At 38.2% G+C, this 15,749-nt stretch overlaps 1 protein-coding gene across 1 annotated transcript in view; it reads right to left on the bottom strand.

Moving 5' to 3' along the window:
• The window catches only part of COL14A1 (collagen type XIV alpha 1 chain), a 191,287-nt gene that overhangs the window by 159,253 nt on the left and 16,285 nt on the right, over positions 1-15,749 (bottom strand). The window contains exons 2-4 of the mRNA XM_054590440.1: positions 15,275-15,398; positions 5,850-5,966; positions 2,424-2,567 (exon numbers count right to left, since the gene is read on the bottom strand). Of these exons, the coding sequence (XP_054446415.1) occupies positions 2,424-2,567; positions 5,850-5,966; positions 15,275-15,362 (349 nt within the window). The 5' untranslated portion in view covers positions 15,363-15,398. The remainder of the gene's footprint in view (positions 1-2,423; positions 2,568-5,849; positions 5,967-15,274; positions 15,399-15,749) is intronic.

Below are 15,749 nucleotides of genomic sequence, written 5' to 3'. Positions count from 1 at the left end.
AGAGGCCAGAAACTGAAGCCCAGTGCCAATAAAATGAGACAGAAGGCTGTTGTATATTGAAAATAACATTAAAAACCTTTCCCTGGGCTTCCGGACAATGCAAAGCTTAAAGGAAGGTAACATTCAAAACATTTGTGTGTTGGGCTGGCAGGCAGATTTACCAAACATCTTTTGTTCAGAGTTTCAAGAGGTAGCAAGTTAACAAAGTTGTGGGGATTTTTTAATTTAAAAAAACACAAAATATGTCTCATAAAACATTTCTTAGAACAGGAAGGAAAAAGAAGAGGAAGAGATAGAAAATCCAGCTAAAACATTGCTGCAAAAGTACCCATGGACAAAGCCAAAGGGGGGAAGGATTGAAGGTGGGAGGTGGGGGTGGGTGGGGCGGGGATGGAGGGGGTGGGAAAATGGAGACAACTGTACTTGAACAACAATAAAAAATGCAAAACAAAAATAAAAAAAAGAAAAAAGAACATTGCTGCACATACAGTTCTAGAACCCACAGGCTCCCAGGTTTGTGGCTTTAGTCCTGGTGGCAAGATTTAAAAACTTCTTGTTCCATGAAATGATGTCTAGGATTGACTTCAAACTAACAGGAGGAGACTGAATGAAATCAGACTGACCATGAATGGCTAATAGTTGAAGGGAGTGATGGACACCTAGGGGCTCATTGCACTATTCCGTTGATTTTTTTATTATGCTTAAAATTGTCCTTAATAATAAGTTGGGTTTTTTTGAAGAGTCTATTTTAATAACAAACTAACACAGAAAGTTAACCAGGACAGGCCTCTTCCACTTGCATTCATGACACAAAAAGGTGTGCCCTCCACTTCTGAAAGGCCATTTGCAAGGAGAAGTTGAAGTTGTCTCTAGTCACTAGTATACAAGGTCCACAGGGGCAGGGATTTGTCCCAGTACCTAGAACAGGGCCTGGCACTTAGTAGGCCAGCAATAGGAGGTCTGTCTGGAAAAAGGCCAGCCATTGTTAATATAATGAGGAAGATTTGTGCAACATTGATGTAACCTGGCAGACAAAGAGTGGACTAGAATGCACATATATAAACAATGATGACTTCACTGTACTACTCAGTGGGGGCAGTAGACGCTGATGAATGAGCCTAGTGTACTATGTGGCCATCACATTCAAAATGACTGAGCAAGTAGAGGAACAAATCTGCTCAAATTTTGCATTAAGCTTAAGCATTCCTCCATGTTTAAGCTTATTCAAACTATCCAGATGATTCAGAAGGCCACAGCTGTGGGCAACTAGTGACTGGTAGTTCCATCACAACAACACACCCGTTCATGCCTCACATCTTGTGCAGAGATTTTTGACTCAGCCCCGCTACAGCCCAGATTTGGTGCTCTGTGACTTCTGACTTTTCCCAACACTAAAATCACTTTGAAAGAGAAGAGATTTCAGACCATTGATGAGTTTCCGTAAAATACTATGGGGCAGCTGATGGTGACTGAGAGAACTGTGTGAGGTCGTGAGGTGCCTACTTTGAGGGGGCTGTGGCATCATTGTTCTGTGTACAATTTTTCTTGTATCTTCTTCAATAAATGTCTCTATTTTTCATATTACATGACTGGATATCTTCTGGATAGGCCTCATATATGTTTTTTAAATTTAAAAAAAATGAATGAATGCATGAATGAATGAATGAATGAACGAATATCTCCTGAAAGGTAGAAGAACGAGAGACTGTGAGAACAAGTTTTAAATTCAATGTAAGAAAAAGATTTCTAATGAAACAATGCAGACACACATTGGGATGCCTCAGAGCTTCCTGCCCTGCTTAGACTGTCTTCGCATGCCTGCTCTTTCCCTGTTTGCCCAACTTACTATTCAAATAGGAAAGCATTCTCTATCCGCTCTCTTCCAAGCCCATTACTGGGACTCCCTTCACAGAATCCTAATGTGTCTCTATCTTTAATCCTTACCATGTTGAATTTGTTCACAAATCTGTTTGTCACGGGATGTAGCCAACAAGAAATGTCAACTGATTAGTTATTGGAAAGAGTTAAATTCCTTGTTGTATAGGTTGGTTTTGTCCAGGCTTGGTTGGCACTTAATAGGGATTCTATAGAGGAGTTATAGGTATCATCCATTCAGTCATTAAGTATTTACTGAGCACTTATTATGTGTCTGGTAGATAAGATGTCTGGGTAAGGTTCAGCAGACAGTGTTGTGGATAGGATTTGAAAACTAAACTTAAAGGACAGTGGAATGGGTGAGGCAAAAAGCAGAAGGAGAGTATTGGTGAAAGAAGGAACTCATGGAAGATTGTACTAAATGTCTTTTAAGATCTCTTCATATCTAAACAATTTAGAACTTTAACCTGTTACAGGGTTTACCACAGACTCAAACTCAGAGCTGGGACAGGTCCCACAGTGGCACTGTAAGACCTGTATATACGTACTTCTGAATTGACCTTGGGCTGGCTTGCTTTCTTTGTCTTTATTGTATGCAATAATTTGAACTGTGTAATTCTGGTCTGGCATAAGACCTTGAATAATTGCTTTAGTCGCAGTGTTCTGAAGATTCAATTGATTGGTTTTTCCACCTATAATAAAACAGAAAGATAAATCAATTCTAAAAAGTAGGTTAATTGTGTACATTAAGAGATTTTACTAACCAGCAATCAAGATTTTAAAAGAACACAATTAAAAATATATATCATAGTATCTATATACATAGCACTTAATTTTAATATACTTTTCATTTTTAGCTGTTTTCTTTGCATTATACAACTTAAACACAGTTGTCTAAATTAGATAAAAACATATTCACAAAAATCTTTTATCATAATACTCTATTGCTTTTTTACACTAGGGAAAACCATAGTACAAGTTTGGAAGGCAGGAAGCTGTCAACGTCAGATATACTCTTCAAGAAAAGAATTTCACTTAAAAGTGAAGCGAAAGATTTGGGCAGCCTAAATGCAATTATCTGCACTGGGATTTTTCCTATGGCCTTTCTAAAGTGAAACAAAGCATCCTTGAAGCATTAGCAACTTAATTATCTTAAATCTGAACATCACTGGCTCAGGATGTTGAAGGAACCACTCAGTACCTGGCTACTTAAAAGTTAGCTTGGTTCATGAAAAGATTTCAAACCCCCATTATCTCTCCATCAAATTAGACTGACACCTAAGGCTTTCCTAAAAACGTTATTGATTAAACATTCAGTCTTTTATTCAAAGTTTCAAATATACCTTCCTTCTCCAATTTCTGGCCATGTTTACTGTGTCTGAGAAAAGGGATATCAATTTAAAGCAAAAGACTGAAAAGCGCTGGCTTAACAAAACATAACACAGATTACAATATATTTTAATATTTGAATGAAACATAATGACATTAAGTTTGAAATTTGGTGCTACTATCATCCACGCCTCCTGCTACAGGAAAGCAGGGCTGGGCCTTTCTATTGCCAAAACCTACTTCCTTACGTGCATTTGTGTCCAAGATGTTATAAATCTGGTTTCATGAGCTTCTATTGATGAAAACTCATCTATGACAAAAAAAATTTTTCCTAGAAAACTGTGCATTAGAATCACTCTCTGAGAGAGTATTATTTTAAGTGGTGGTATTATTATTATTATTATTATTTATTTTTAGAAATTTTATTTTATTTTATTTTTAGACAAAGGGAAAGGGAGGGGAAAAGAGAGGGAAAGAAACATCAATGTATGGTTGCCTCTCATGCACCCCCTACTGGAGACCAGGCCTGCAACCCAGGCATGTGCCCTGACTGGGAATCGAACCGGCGTCCCTGCGGTTCACAGGCCAACACTCAATCCACTGAGCCACACCAGCCAGGCCTAGAGTGTATTATTTTGAAGGTGTTAAAATCCTTCAATAAAAAAGCTTTAAACCCTGTTTAAAAGTACTTCTCAAATTTATTTGACCGTTAAACTACTTAGTTGCCTAACAATTAGCATCCTGCAGAATACCACAGAAGATGGTTTAGTGAAAATTGGGATAAACAATAATTGGAACGTGTCTTGTAGTGCTAAAACATCAACAAACATTTTATGACTAAATGTATTTACTGCTTTTTTAAATTTATTTAGTTTATGTTCGATTAAACAGATATCAGAAGGTCAAGATCATCTTATTTGATTGGGGCTCTGTAGGGAAGACATCAGGTCACTGGAGAAGATAAACCCAGCATTCATGAAGAAACAATTTGCTTTCACCCTCAGTTTTTATTTTGTCCCTGGAGGTTTGTGAGCCAGAGTCACAGACCTACTTATCAGGTGCACTGTGGGAGAGGGGACTGAAGGGTCAGGCTGAGGTTGGGTTCGGAGACCCACCCAATCGCTTCTAAGATTCTCTGATTCCTCAAGGGCACGTGCTTGGGGTACGTCCTAGTTTGGTATTATCAGCAATCAAGCAGAAAAGTAAAAAACACTGATGACTTGGAGGAAAAATTTACCTTTAAAGGCTGGACATAAGAGATTCTCAGAGGTACCACATGGTAGCAATTTATATTTTGACCTTTAGAGTCATAATAACGTTCAAGAATCTCTTATATTTAAATTTCCCGGAATGGCTTATTTTTAGAAAACAAACTGTATTTTAATAGAGTTGTTTCAAAACCGGGACATATTCCAAAATGAAAACTCTGAACCAGAGTTTGAGAATAAAATATTGCTTTCTACAAGTGAGTCACTTCCAGAGACCAACATAGGGAAAGTTGGCATCTGGTAGCACTAAAGCAGATGTCGTTCTAAGCAGCCTATGGATAATACCTGTTCATAAAAGAAGGTTCCTTTTTAGTGACAGAGCAAGGAGACAGGTGTTCTATCTGCTTGTTTTGTTTGAGGTTTTTAAATCTGTTCTCAGGGAAGAGGCCCACACTTAGGAACAACAGAGCATCTGTCTGCCTAATTAAATGAGCTGGGAAAAGGTCTCCAACTGAAAGGAATCTGCCTCCATATAAACATCTGTATCACCAATAAAGAGAAAAAATTATTGTATGTATATAAGTATATATATTATATAAATATGCTACCATTAAGTATTTACTATGTACTATGTAAAAATGGGTCCTAGAGGAAGAAATGAGACCTGACCAATATAGTAAAGAGCACCTTTTTTTTACATAGCTACTTTATCTTCATGATCAATGTATTTGTTTAACTTTGCTTTTCCTGCTTTAATTTATCACTTATTTTTACAATGTCTATTTAGCTTATATAATTTTAATGTATAATTGCTGAATAATAGTCTATCAAGTTAATTAATCATAATGTACTCAGCCAGTCATAGCTATTGGCCATTCAGACGTGTATTTTTTAAGTGTCATTAAAACAAAAGCATTCACCCTATGTTGAGACAGAAGTAAGAATTTTTTTTTTAATCTTCACCTGAGAATACTTTGATCAATTTTACTTTTTCGGGAATTTATTGATTCCAGAGAGAGAGGAATGTTGAGAAAGAGAGAGAAAGAAACATTGATCAGTTGCCTCCTGTATGTATCTGACCAGGATCAAACGCACAACCAAGGCCTGTGCTCTGACCAGGAACTGAACCCATGATTTTTTGGTTTTATGGGGCAATGCTCCAATCAACTGAGCCACACTGGCCAGGGCCAGAAGTAAGAATTTTTGATAGCCTGGAAATTTCACCTGCAGAGTTATGATGAGTCCAATAGTCATTCTTTTGACTTAGGGAACATCATTTCCTTGATTAGAAGGCAAAATTTCAGCTCAAATACTAAATTAATTTTTTAAAAAACTTTCAGATGATTTTAAAGAGATACCGTATTTAGCACTACACATTTTTAGTTACCTATACATAAATGTTGCTATACTCAAGAGAATACAGTTGTTGGTTTTTACCTGAAGCTGGGGACACAAGAAGTTTGTATCCACCAAATTTCCCTCTGGGAGCCTTCCATGAAATCTGTATACTGTCATGAGATAATACATTATATCTTAACCGTGTGGGTGGAGCCACTGGAAAGAAAAAAACATGATTAAATGTTGAAACATTTAGCTACCATTTGTTAAATTGAAAGGTCAGCATAATGTAATCAAAATACACAAGACATCTTCAGACTCAAAACATGTTCTTTCAACAACCCCATTAATGAATTAATCAGTTTTTAAAATAACACAAGGCTGAAAACATTTGTTTCTTACTCAAGAAATAAGCATTTGTCAAATAGGTACTGACCTTATGACAAAGAACTATGATTTAGGGTTAGAATTTAATACTCTAATCTAGTTTGAAAATTGAAGCCAATCTTGCAAAATGCTTTCACTATGTTACAGGATGAATTTTCCTTCTTGGAACATGTGAGTTTTTATAATCAACTCTAGTGGGACTTGTTTTATGCCTTTAGGTTTTTCACTTTAGTAATCCAATATTTGTTATAATAGGATCATTCGAGGAGGCTATTTTGGACATATTGTAGTCATAAGATACTCGTTAAAAACCTTTGAGAAAAAGATTGTAAAGAACCAAACTAAAAAAGACCAAATACAAGATAATTATGTTGTATAAACTTTGATTTAGTCTTCCAAAGCATAGATGATGTATACCTTTCAGAGTGTTACACAGCACATGGTCATGAATCATCCTGGTATATTTAATCTGTTCCGATAGTTCACAGAATGGTTAGATCTACATTACTCTTTGTGTAAGCCATTCAAACTTCAAAACGTATTTTTGGAACTCTACATCAATGTAACATAATTTCAAAAGAAATTACATAATATCTAAATTGTGTGTCAAATAAAAGGTAATGCTTAACAGAAAAATGTATCACTTATTACCCATTTTTATGCCCAGCCTTTCTGTCTCACTTTAGGAAACAGAAGGTGGGGGGAAAAGCGAACATTTTTCTTAATTAGGTATGTAGTTTGGACATTGGTTTGATTCCCAGTTCTATCATTTATTAGATAAATAACCTAGAGCAAGTGACTGCTTCTTCCCAAGTCATATTTTTTTAAGGTGACAGCAATACTTTCTGCCCATGATCAATGACATTGAAGAGAATAATGGATTTAACACATTATAGTAAGTGGTTAATGAATGCTGGCGCCCCTTTCCCCTTACCTCATCTGATGGGTGATTGCAAATGTTCATTTAATCCTCACAAAAATACATTGTCGTCTCAATTTTATATATAAGGAAACCAAGGAGAAGCTAAAAGACTTGTCAAAGTTCACACCTTGATGAACAACAATCTCTGACCCCAAACAAAAAGCTCTGTTTCTTTGGGAGGAGATCCCTATTAAGAAGGCACCCTGCACTGAGCTGGACGAATGAGTAATTCACTCCCTGCACACCACCCACTTGTCCAACATCAGTGAGCACTGAAGGGCACAAGCTTACGCATTCTCTTCCTCACTGCCCTTTATGAACTCTCGGTGGAGAAAGCCAGCCATCCACAGCAGAGGCATTAGCTTCCCATTCTCAAGTTGACATGAATGGACGAGTTTACATTTCTCTGGATTATGGCAAAAGATGGACTCATCATATGAACAGTGACTTGGAAAGAGAAAAGGAAGGTAGCTAACCCAAACATTTGGGTGAACACAGAAACTATTACTACTTTGTTTACCGTATTTTGCTGTGTAAAATGCACATCCATGTTTTTGTGCGCATTATACATGGGATTATTATACCATTATTACACTCATGGTATATAATCATTATTCCCATGTATAACATGCCTCCTTACTTTTCCCTCAAAAATCTGGGCAAAAAACCTGCGCATTGTACACAGCGAAATACGGGAGTCTGGAACTTGGGGAGATCTATTTATAGATAGCTTCTTACTTATGGAAGAAAATTAAAAATAAGAATTTTTAAAAATTTAAACAATATATTCCAGTTTGTGAGCCAAATCCTGTCAGTGGGCCAACAGACATCACTGGCCAAGCTTATCACAAAGCTCTGCATGAATGAACTGGTGAAAGAAAGCTGGCGGCCCCGGGGCCGTCAAGCGGCAAAGCACAGGATGAATGGACGCTTCAGTCCGGGCAGTTCCAGGGGGGACAACCATCCTGTCAGCGCCCCAGGTGTGTAGACATCTCAAGGAGGCAAAGACGTGAACAGCACTCGGGATTCCTAGATGAAGGATTAGAAATCCTTCTAGCATTTTCCACCCAAGCTACTGTTCTTTCAATGTGACCTGAGATTCCAGCCTGCAGTTTATAGTCAACAGCGACCTGAACCTGCAGGAGAACGCACTGCGGATAACAATGACCACGCGCCGATACCACTGACCACGCGCCGATACCACGGACCATGCCCAGGCAACACGGACAGACGGTGCTGCAGGACCCAGAGCCGCCCTGGCTCCCGCTGAGCGTCTCCAGGGTACGGACTGTGAAGCGAAAGCTTCATCAACTCCCAGATCCAATCAACGGTCCACTCTTTCAACAATGGACAGATGATTCATATGACCACGGTCCCACTACAGCTTTCTTTTCTCAATGGCCCACACCGATTGCCTGTATATGAGCATACATGCTCTCACAATCACTAGGAGAAAAATCTTAGTTCGACACGAAGTTCACATTTCCTTTTTGCTTTTGCCTTTAGGGGAAAAAAACACTGAAAAGAAGAAATGCTGGTGAGGAAAGAAAGAGGCATGAGGTCACAATTAGCTCCTTTTTCCCTGTCTGGGAGGCACGGGGGGCTTGTGCCAAAGCCAGGGCAGCAAGGCTGACAGAAACACTGTAAATGCACTGGAGAAATAACTGTTCTTATCGCATGGAACAAACACGTGTGTAGTTAATACCCGGCTCATGATTTCTCTTTTTGCGAGCACAAAGCTTCTATACATATACTTAACTTCCAGTAATAATTATAAATGTTTGCATGAACTTGACTCAAAAGTTAATTTGTGGCTGTTAAAATCCTCAGCTTTTTTTAATAATTTATTTTTATTGTATTTATCCATTATCATTTATCTCCCTTATACACTCATCCAACTCCACTCACCCCATTTCCCCCTAAGCTTTTTGGAAAGACAAAAATCAAGTGTGAAGCTTGATGTTTGGCCCACACCAAGAATCAAGAGCAAGCTAACAAACTCATTCTTTGTATGGTGAAGCCGGGCTTCCTAGGTGGGATTGGGCCAACTATAACATTGGGAACACATGCACTTTGTCCTAAAGGGGCATTGAGAAGAGCAAGGACGATCCATTCGGTACTTTCCTTCTAGTGCAGGATTAGGCTTGTCACTGAAAATACGGGGGTGTTTTTGTTTCATCATCTTGTTTTGTTTTGTTTTGTTTTAAGAGAGAGATTTTCTTTAAACCCCAAGAATTTCTCTGCAATCATTTTCATAGAAATCAATTTTCATGGGCAGAAAAAGAATGTGTTATTCCAGTGAAGCTTCACTATTGTTGAGTACTTTGGTGATTTTACCTCATAATATGACTGTTTATTAAGGGCTAATTTTCTGTCCTTCCTTCCTTCCTCCTTCCTTCCTTCACTCTCTCCCTTTCTTCCTTCCCTCTTTTTCTTCATTCCTTTCCCTCTTACTTCCTTTTCTCCTCTCTTCCTTTCCTTCTTACTTCCTTCCTACAGTCCTTTCCTCCTTCTTTCTTTCTTCCTCTCTTTAACTTTAACTCGACTGAAATCTTGTTGTTTGGATGAATGACGACTTATATGCAAAGGTTTGCCTCTAATGAAATAACCTCACTAATTCCTTGAAACCCCACTTCTTACACCGGACACTGAAATGGAGATCCTGTGTTCTCCACTCCCCATAGGCGCCCCCTCTTCTTCTAAGAGCACTTCAGTTTCCTTCCAAGGAACAACACTCTGTCCCCACTGCATGGGGCCTTGGCTCCGCTATCAATCAGCCATCCTCCCCTGGCTCAGGGTGGGAGGTCAGGCTGACTCTCCCAAGAATCTGTCCAATGACAGAAGGATGGAAAATAGGTCCAGTGATTCCATTCCAAAGACATGCCCTAAAAAAAAAAAAAAGAAAGAAAGAAAAAGTTCCTACTTCTAGAATCTACATCCAGGACATTCCCAGATTCCTATCCTTTTCAAAGCTTAATTATTTTTTACTTTAACTTATGAGCTACTTCATTACCTATAGTAAATACTTTTCTTTCTTTCTTTCTTTCTTTTTTTTTTTTTTTTTTTTTTTTTTTGCTTAAATTGACGAGAGAAAGTTTATTTTATTTGGCACCAAAAATCTCTGACTGATAGAGATGGAGGAGTATGGGCACTGAGAGTGTTTTCTCCTTCGAAACATAGCTCAGGGTGCTATGTCAGTGGAACAACCCATTATATTTATTAAGTAAAAGGCCTTTAAACAGCAGAGTATTTGGCTAACTTTTCCAAGTGATCTTAAAAAAAAAACAAAACCCTCAAACAAGAAAAAAAAAACTCTTAGTTTTTTTTAATCTCAGTCATTTTTCAATTACATGCATGACCCAAATGTTCTATAAGTAGAAGAAATTAAAATTTGAGAGAAATTTGCTAGAGGATATGCTAGAGGGTCCCCTCTGTCTTGCTGAGAACCTAATATGTTATAATTTCATGATCTATTACAAAGATGCTGAAAACAGAAGTAAGGAAAATATTCTCAACTTCCAAACATGTTTGACTACTAATAACAGCAAATAATATGTGTAAATATGTTAACATAGAGGTCTTTATAAAGTTAAATCTAGCCCCATGCAAAGTCTCCAATTTTATACGCTTTGAGGTTTTTAAATGACAGTTACTTTACCTTCAGTGGTTCCTTCTTGTAACCACCCAAAACAAATATTGCTAGAACCAAGTACAGATTTGCTATGAAATTCTGAGAAAGTATTGGGGCCACCATTCTATCCTGCCATACACATTTACCTACCTACAGCCAACACAACATTACTTTTTCTGTGTTCCAGTTCATTTAACAACTTGTCTTGAAAAGAAGATGCTGGACTAATCCAAGTATAAATAGTTATTTGAGCCAATGTGGGTTCACATTTTCTGGAGAGGGAAGGAATGTCATAAAGTATTACCTGGAGACACTAAATGGCAAAGCGTAATCTATTAAGTAGCAATTTAAGAAGGGAGTGTTAATTTCCTGTGTGTCTTTTAATATTGACTACATTAGTTCTCTATTGCCGCTGTAACAAATTATCACAAAATGGCTTTAAACAACAACAACTATCTTATAGCTCTGGGGGTCAAAAGTCCGAAATAGGTCTCATTGGGCTAAAATAGTATATTGTTATAATTGTTCTATTTTATTATTAGTTATTTTTGTTAAACTCTTTTATACTGTGCCTAACTTATAAATTAAATGTTATCATAGATATGTATATATGGGACAAAACATAGTATATGTAGGGTTCAGTTTCTTTTTGGTGGCCCCAGGGGAGAATCCATTTTCTTGCCTACTCTACCTTCTGGAGGCTTGACTTGAGGTCCCTCTGTCTTCAAAGCCAGTAATGGCTGGTCAAGTCTGTCTCACGTGGTATCACTCTTACATTGGTTTCTCTGCCTCCCTCTTCTATATTCAAGGACTACTGTGCTTGGGGTCCCAGTGGGACCCACCTAGATAATCCAGGATAATCTTCCTATTTGAAGCCAGCAGATTAACACTTTAAATGCATTTGACATCCTAATTCCCCTTTACCATATAAGGTATTTGGATGTGAATACCATTTTTCCATTTGGTGCATAAACATGACTCCAAAAATGTCTATAAAAATATAAGGCATGAGATTAATTAGTATCAGCTAGAAAGCCAGTACGCTGGCTAGCAAAGAACTGAACATGTTCACCTGTGGCTTTGCACATTAGTGACATAATTGGCCTACTCACAGGAACTCATACTACATCAGCTTTAAAAGTTGGAAATCAATCAAATAAAGTAATTCATATTCTTCATTCTCTGCTCAATCACTTATGTAAATAAGTGGTGTCATGGAAGAAATAAACTTCGGTTTCTCAAACGCCTCATATACTTTCCAAAGTCTCTGACATTTGAGAAACCAAAGCCAATGACTCCTGAAGACTTTTCTTACTGAGATTCCCTCCAGCAATTGCCCTCCGCCTTCCTTAGAGAAAGTTTTTCCAGCCTTCACTTCTAGGCCACCACATTGCCTTGACCCACCTTATAATTATAACTGTTGACACTTTCAATCAGTCCTTTATCTTCCTTTAACCTCCCAACTGTTGATGTTTGCCAGGTTTCCTCCTCACTTCTCCCCATTGCGCCATCCCTTCCTAATGCCACCTTCAGGATGTCAATAGTCCCTACAAACTAATCCCCAAGTGCAATGCAATGCAGATATAATCTCCTGCCCTGAATTCTTGTGGCTAATCTCCAGACTGCGAGACATCTCTTCCTGGGTATCCCATGAGCACCTCAAGCTCCACATGTATTCTAAGACTGAACTCCGTGTCTTCAGCTTCAAGCACTTGCTTCATCCTTTATTCTCTAACTAATCTCTTCACCAAACATCTATGAGGAGGTACTGTACTGTTCTGGAGATAGACATTAAATAGAGAACCACCACCTTTAATGAGCTTAGGTAAACAAGCAATGACAACACAAAGATATAGAAGCAACAACAACACAGAGGTTTGAATTTAAAGGCCCCGTCTACTCAATTCTACAGGAAAAAACCTCAGAGGCATCTTTGATACAGTAGTCCCCCTTTATCCACGGTTTTGTTTTACATGGTTTCAGTTACGTGCATTCAACCATGGTCCAAAAATATTAAATAGAAAATTCCAGAAATAAACAATTCATGAGTTTTAAATTATGCGTCATTCTGAGCAGTGGGATGAGATCTTCCAATGTCTGCTTGTCCTGCTCAAGGCATAAATAAATCATCCCTTTGTCCAGCGTCTCCCGGCTGTACACGCCTCCCACCCATCCGATAGACGCTTAGTAGCCATCTTGCCTATCACCTCAGTTATCAGAGAGAGAGAGAGGTCACATTCACATAACTTTTTCTATAGTATATTGTTATAATTGTTCTATTTTATTATTTGTTATTATTGTTAATGTCTTTTATACTGTGCCTAATTTATAAATTAAATGTTATCGTAGGTATGTATACTTGTATATGGCCAAAACATAGTATATATAGGGTTCAGTTTCAGGCATCCACTGGGGAGTCTTAGGGCATTCCCCTCTGGGTAAGGGGGACTACTGTATTTTCCTCTCTTTCAGCTCCTGCTATATCTAACCAGTAAATAAGCCCCATCTCTTCCACCTCTGAAATGCCCTTTGGACTCATTCTCCTCTCTCTAGTCCTCTGCCTACTTCAGGCTCTCAACACCTGTTTTCTAGACAATATAATCTTCTAATGGTCTTTCTTGCTTTAGTTATTCCTATTCCCTCAAACCCCTATGGGCCACAAAGAAGAGTAGGAGCAATATCGCTATCAGAGTATCTCTAAAAAACAGTTACTTAAAGTCCTCCACGATCTGGCTTCAATCTCTCTTTCCATCTAGGTCTGTTGCCCTACCCCTCACAGAACTTGTATAGAATATACTTGATTATACTTCTGTTTCCCTAGTGGACAGTAAGCTGCTGGAAGGCAAAGAGTCAAGTTTCATTCAGCTTTGTATCCTGAACCTGACACACAGACACACAGGATGTGCTCCCATAAAAGTCCATTTAAAACAGAATTTGGCTAACAGTGTATTCCATCTGGTAGACAGCATCCCTGGAAGAACCCCAGGAGAGCTCTCTCCGTGTTCAGTTACTCAAGGAATGACTGTTCATGAACTAAGCTAGACTGAGATAGCCGCTGAAGGGCTTTGTGATTGGCCTGCTCGGTATTCCTAGGGACCTCTGTGGTGTATCCCATAGTTCAGACTCACAGGAGTGTCCATCCTGCAGCCTGCAAGCTGCATGCAGCTCAGGATGGCTATGAATGTAGCTCAACACAAAATCATAAATTTACTTGAAGCATTATGAGATTTTTGTGTGCGTGTGTGTGTGATTATGTGTCACAGTGTATTTAATATGTGGGCTAAGACAACTCTTTCTCCTCCAGTGTGACCCAGAGACGCCAAAAAGTTGGATACCCCTAGTTGAGAGGGTGAGTTAGCTAGGATTTCTATTATCACCTCTCTAGTTGCCACAGCTGAAAGCAGTCTTCCACCAACATCAGTAAGATAAGCAGAACTTGTCTACCCAACTGATCCCATTGTGTTGCATGAGATACTGGAAATACAGTCCTCAACTCCAAGAGTTTTAACACTACTTAAGCACACAGAGTCAAATTCCATTCTTTTCCAAACAAGTGTGCCTCACTCAAAGGAATCAGGGTGTGGTTCTTGCATTTGACTTATTTTACAACTTTAAATTCCAAACATAAGCCATTAACACTCCTAAAACAACTTTATCACATTTAGACTTCTTTGCTCAGCTGACGTCTACTTCAGTACCAACATTTCTGTTTCTACAGAATTACCATGTTTATCTAGTAAAATCACTTTGAGTACTTGCACATATTATGCACTTACTTTGGAGTTTAGCACACTTTTTCTGTAAAGGGCCAGATAATACATATAAACAAGAGAGCATGGCTGAGTTCCAATAAGACATTTTTTAAGAAAGCAAGCAGTGAGCCAGATCAGGCTTATAGGTGGGAGTCTGCCAACTCCTGACATATTATAAAAATGAATGGTGCCAACTCCTGACATATTATAAAAATGAATGGAAATAAAAAAATAAAAGTGCAGATCCCAATAACACCAAGAGTAGATTTCAAAAACTAAGTTCCATTAATGCAAAGCTAGAAATGCTTAAAATGACATATCAGCAGCCTCTGTCAGACCCTTAGTAAATTTTACGCTACGTGCTCAGTTGCTTTTAAAGGAGCAAAATTCAGGACCAGGTGCAAAGTGGTAGGGAGATCCTGTAGACACTCTAAGAAAGAAAGCATGACTAGGATACACACACTCATTACAGCTCATTATCAATGGAACTGATTTTAAAACATGTAAATTTGGTGTTACTCATTAAATGTACACAACCTGAAAAGAAAGTTCTGAAAAGAAGCAATTTAAGAATAATCTGTTCAACCAATTGCCACAAAATTACTATACTCAGTCACTGGTGAGGTTGTAACCCTCATCAAAGTCCTGGCACATTTCTACAATGCCAGTCGTTGGTGATATTGAGTAGAAATCAACATACAAGCGTGCCTATGCACGCAGCTGGACCAGTAAAACACTATTAGGGTAAGTGGAAAAAAAAAAAAAGATAATCAAATACAAGATGACTAAGAGTCTCAGATCCTTATGAAATATCTTAAAAGTATTCCATTACCTTGACCCTGGACAATGGTACAAAAGTAAGCAATTGCCAAAAAAGCCGGAAACAGCCAGTACTGCATCCTGCACTGAAAAATCTTCATTTTATTTCCTGCTTTTCACATGGGATGCCACCAGTCCTGGAAACAGAGAGCATAGGGATATTTTAAGAAGACTGTATTCGCTGGGGGGAAGGCAGAGACAAATGTATTTAAAAAGTAAATAAATTAATTAAAAAAAAAAAAGAAGACTGCAAACAAGGTAGGCATATGTAGTCATCTAGACAGGCAAACATTAGTGTTGTCAGGAAATAATTCATTCACTAGGGCATCATATATTTATTTCACTCCAAATTCTTAACTGATAAAAAGAAAGGAGCTTGAAATGATGCTGTGAATGGAGAAATGACCAGAAATATTTGGGAGAGAAGTTCAGAAGTTACTTTGTGACTCTTTCGGAAGGCATTAATTGCATGGTGAATTTCCCAGATG

The sequence above is a fragment of the Pteronotus mesoamericanus genome, unplaced genomic scaffold, assembly GCF_021234165.1.
Source record: "Pteronotus mesoamericanus isolate MK-2021 breed Mesoamerican mustached bat unplaced genomic scaffold, CSHL_Meso_final scaffold_174, whole genome shotgun sequence".
In the NCBI taxonomy this organism is placed as follows: Eukaryota; Metazoa; Chordata; class Mammalia; order Chiroptera; family Mormoopidae; genus Pteronotus; species Pteronotus mesoamericanus.
Note: the sequence above shows the minus strand (reverse complement) of the source record. Positions and strands in the feature narration are given on the sequence as shown.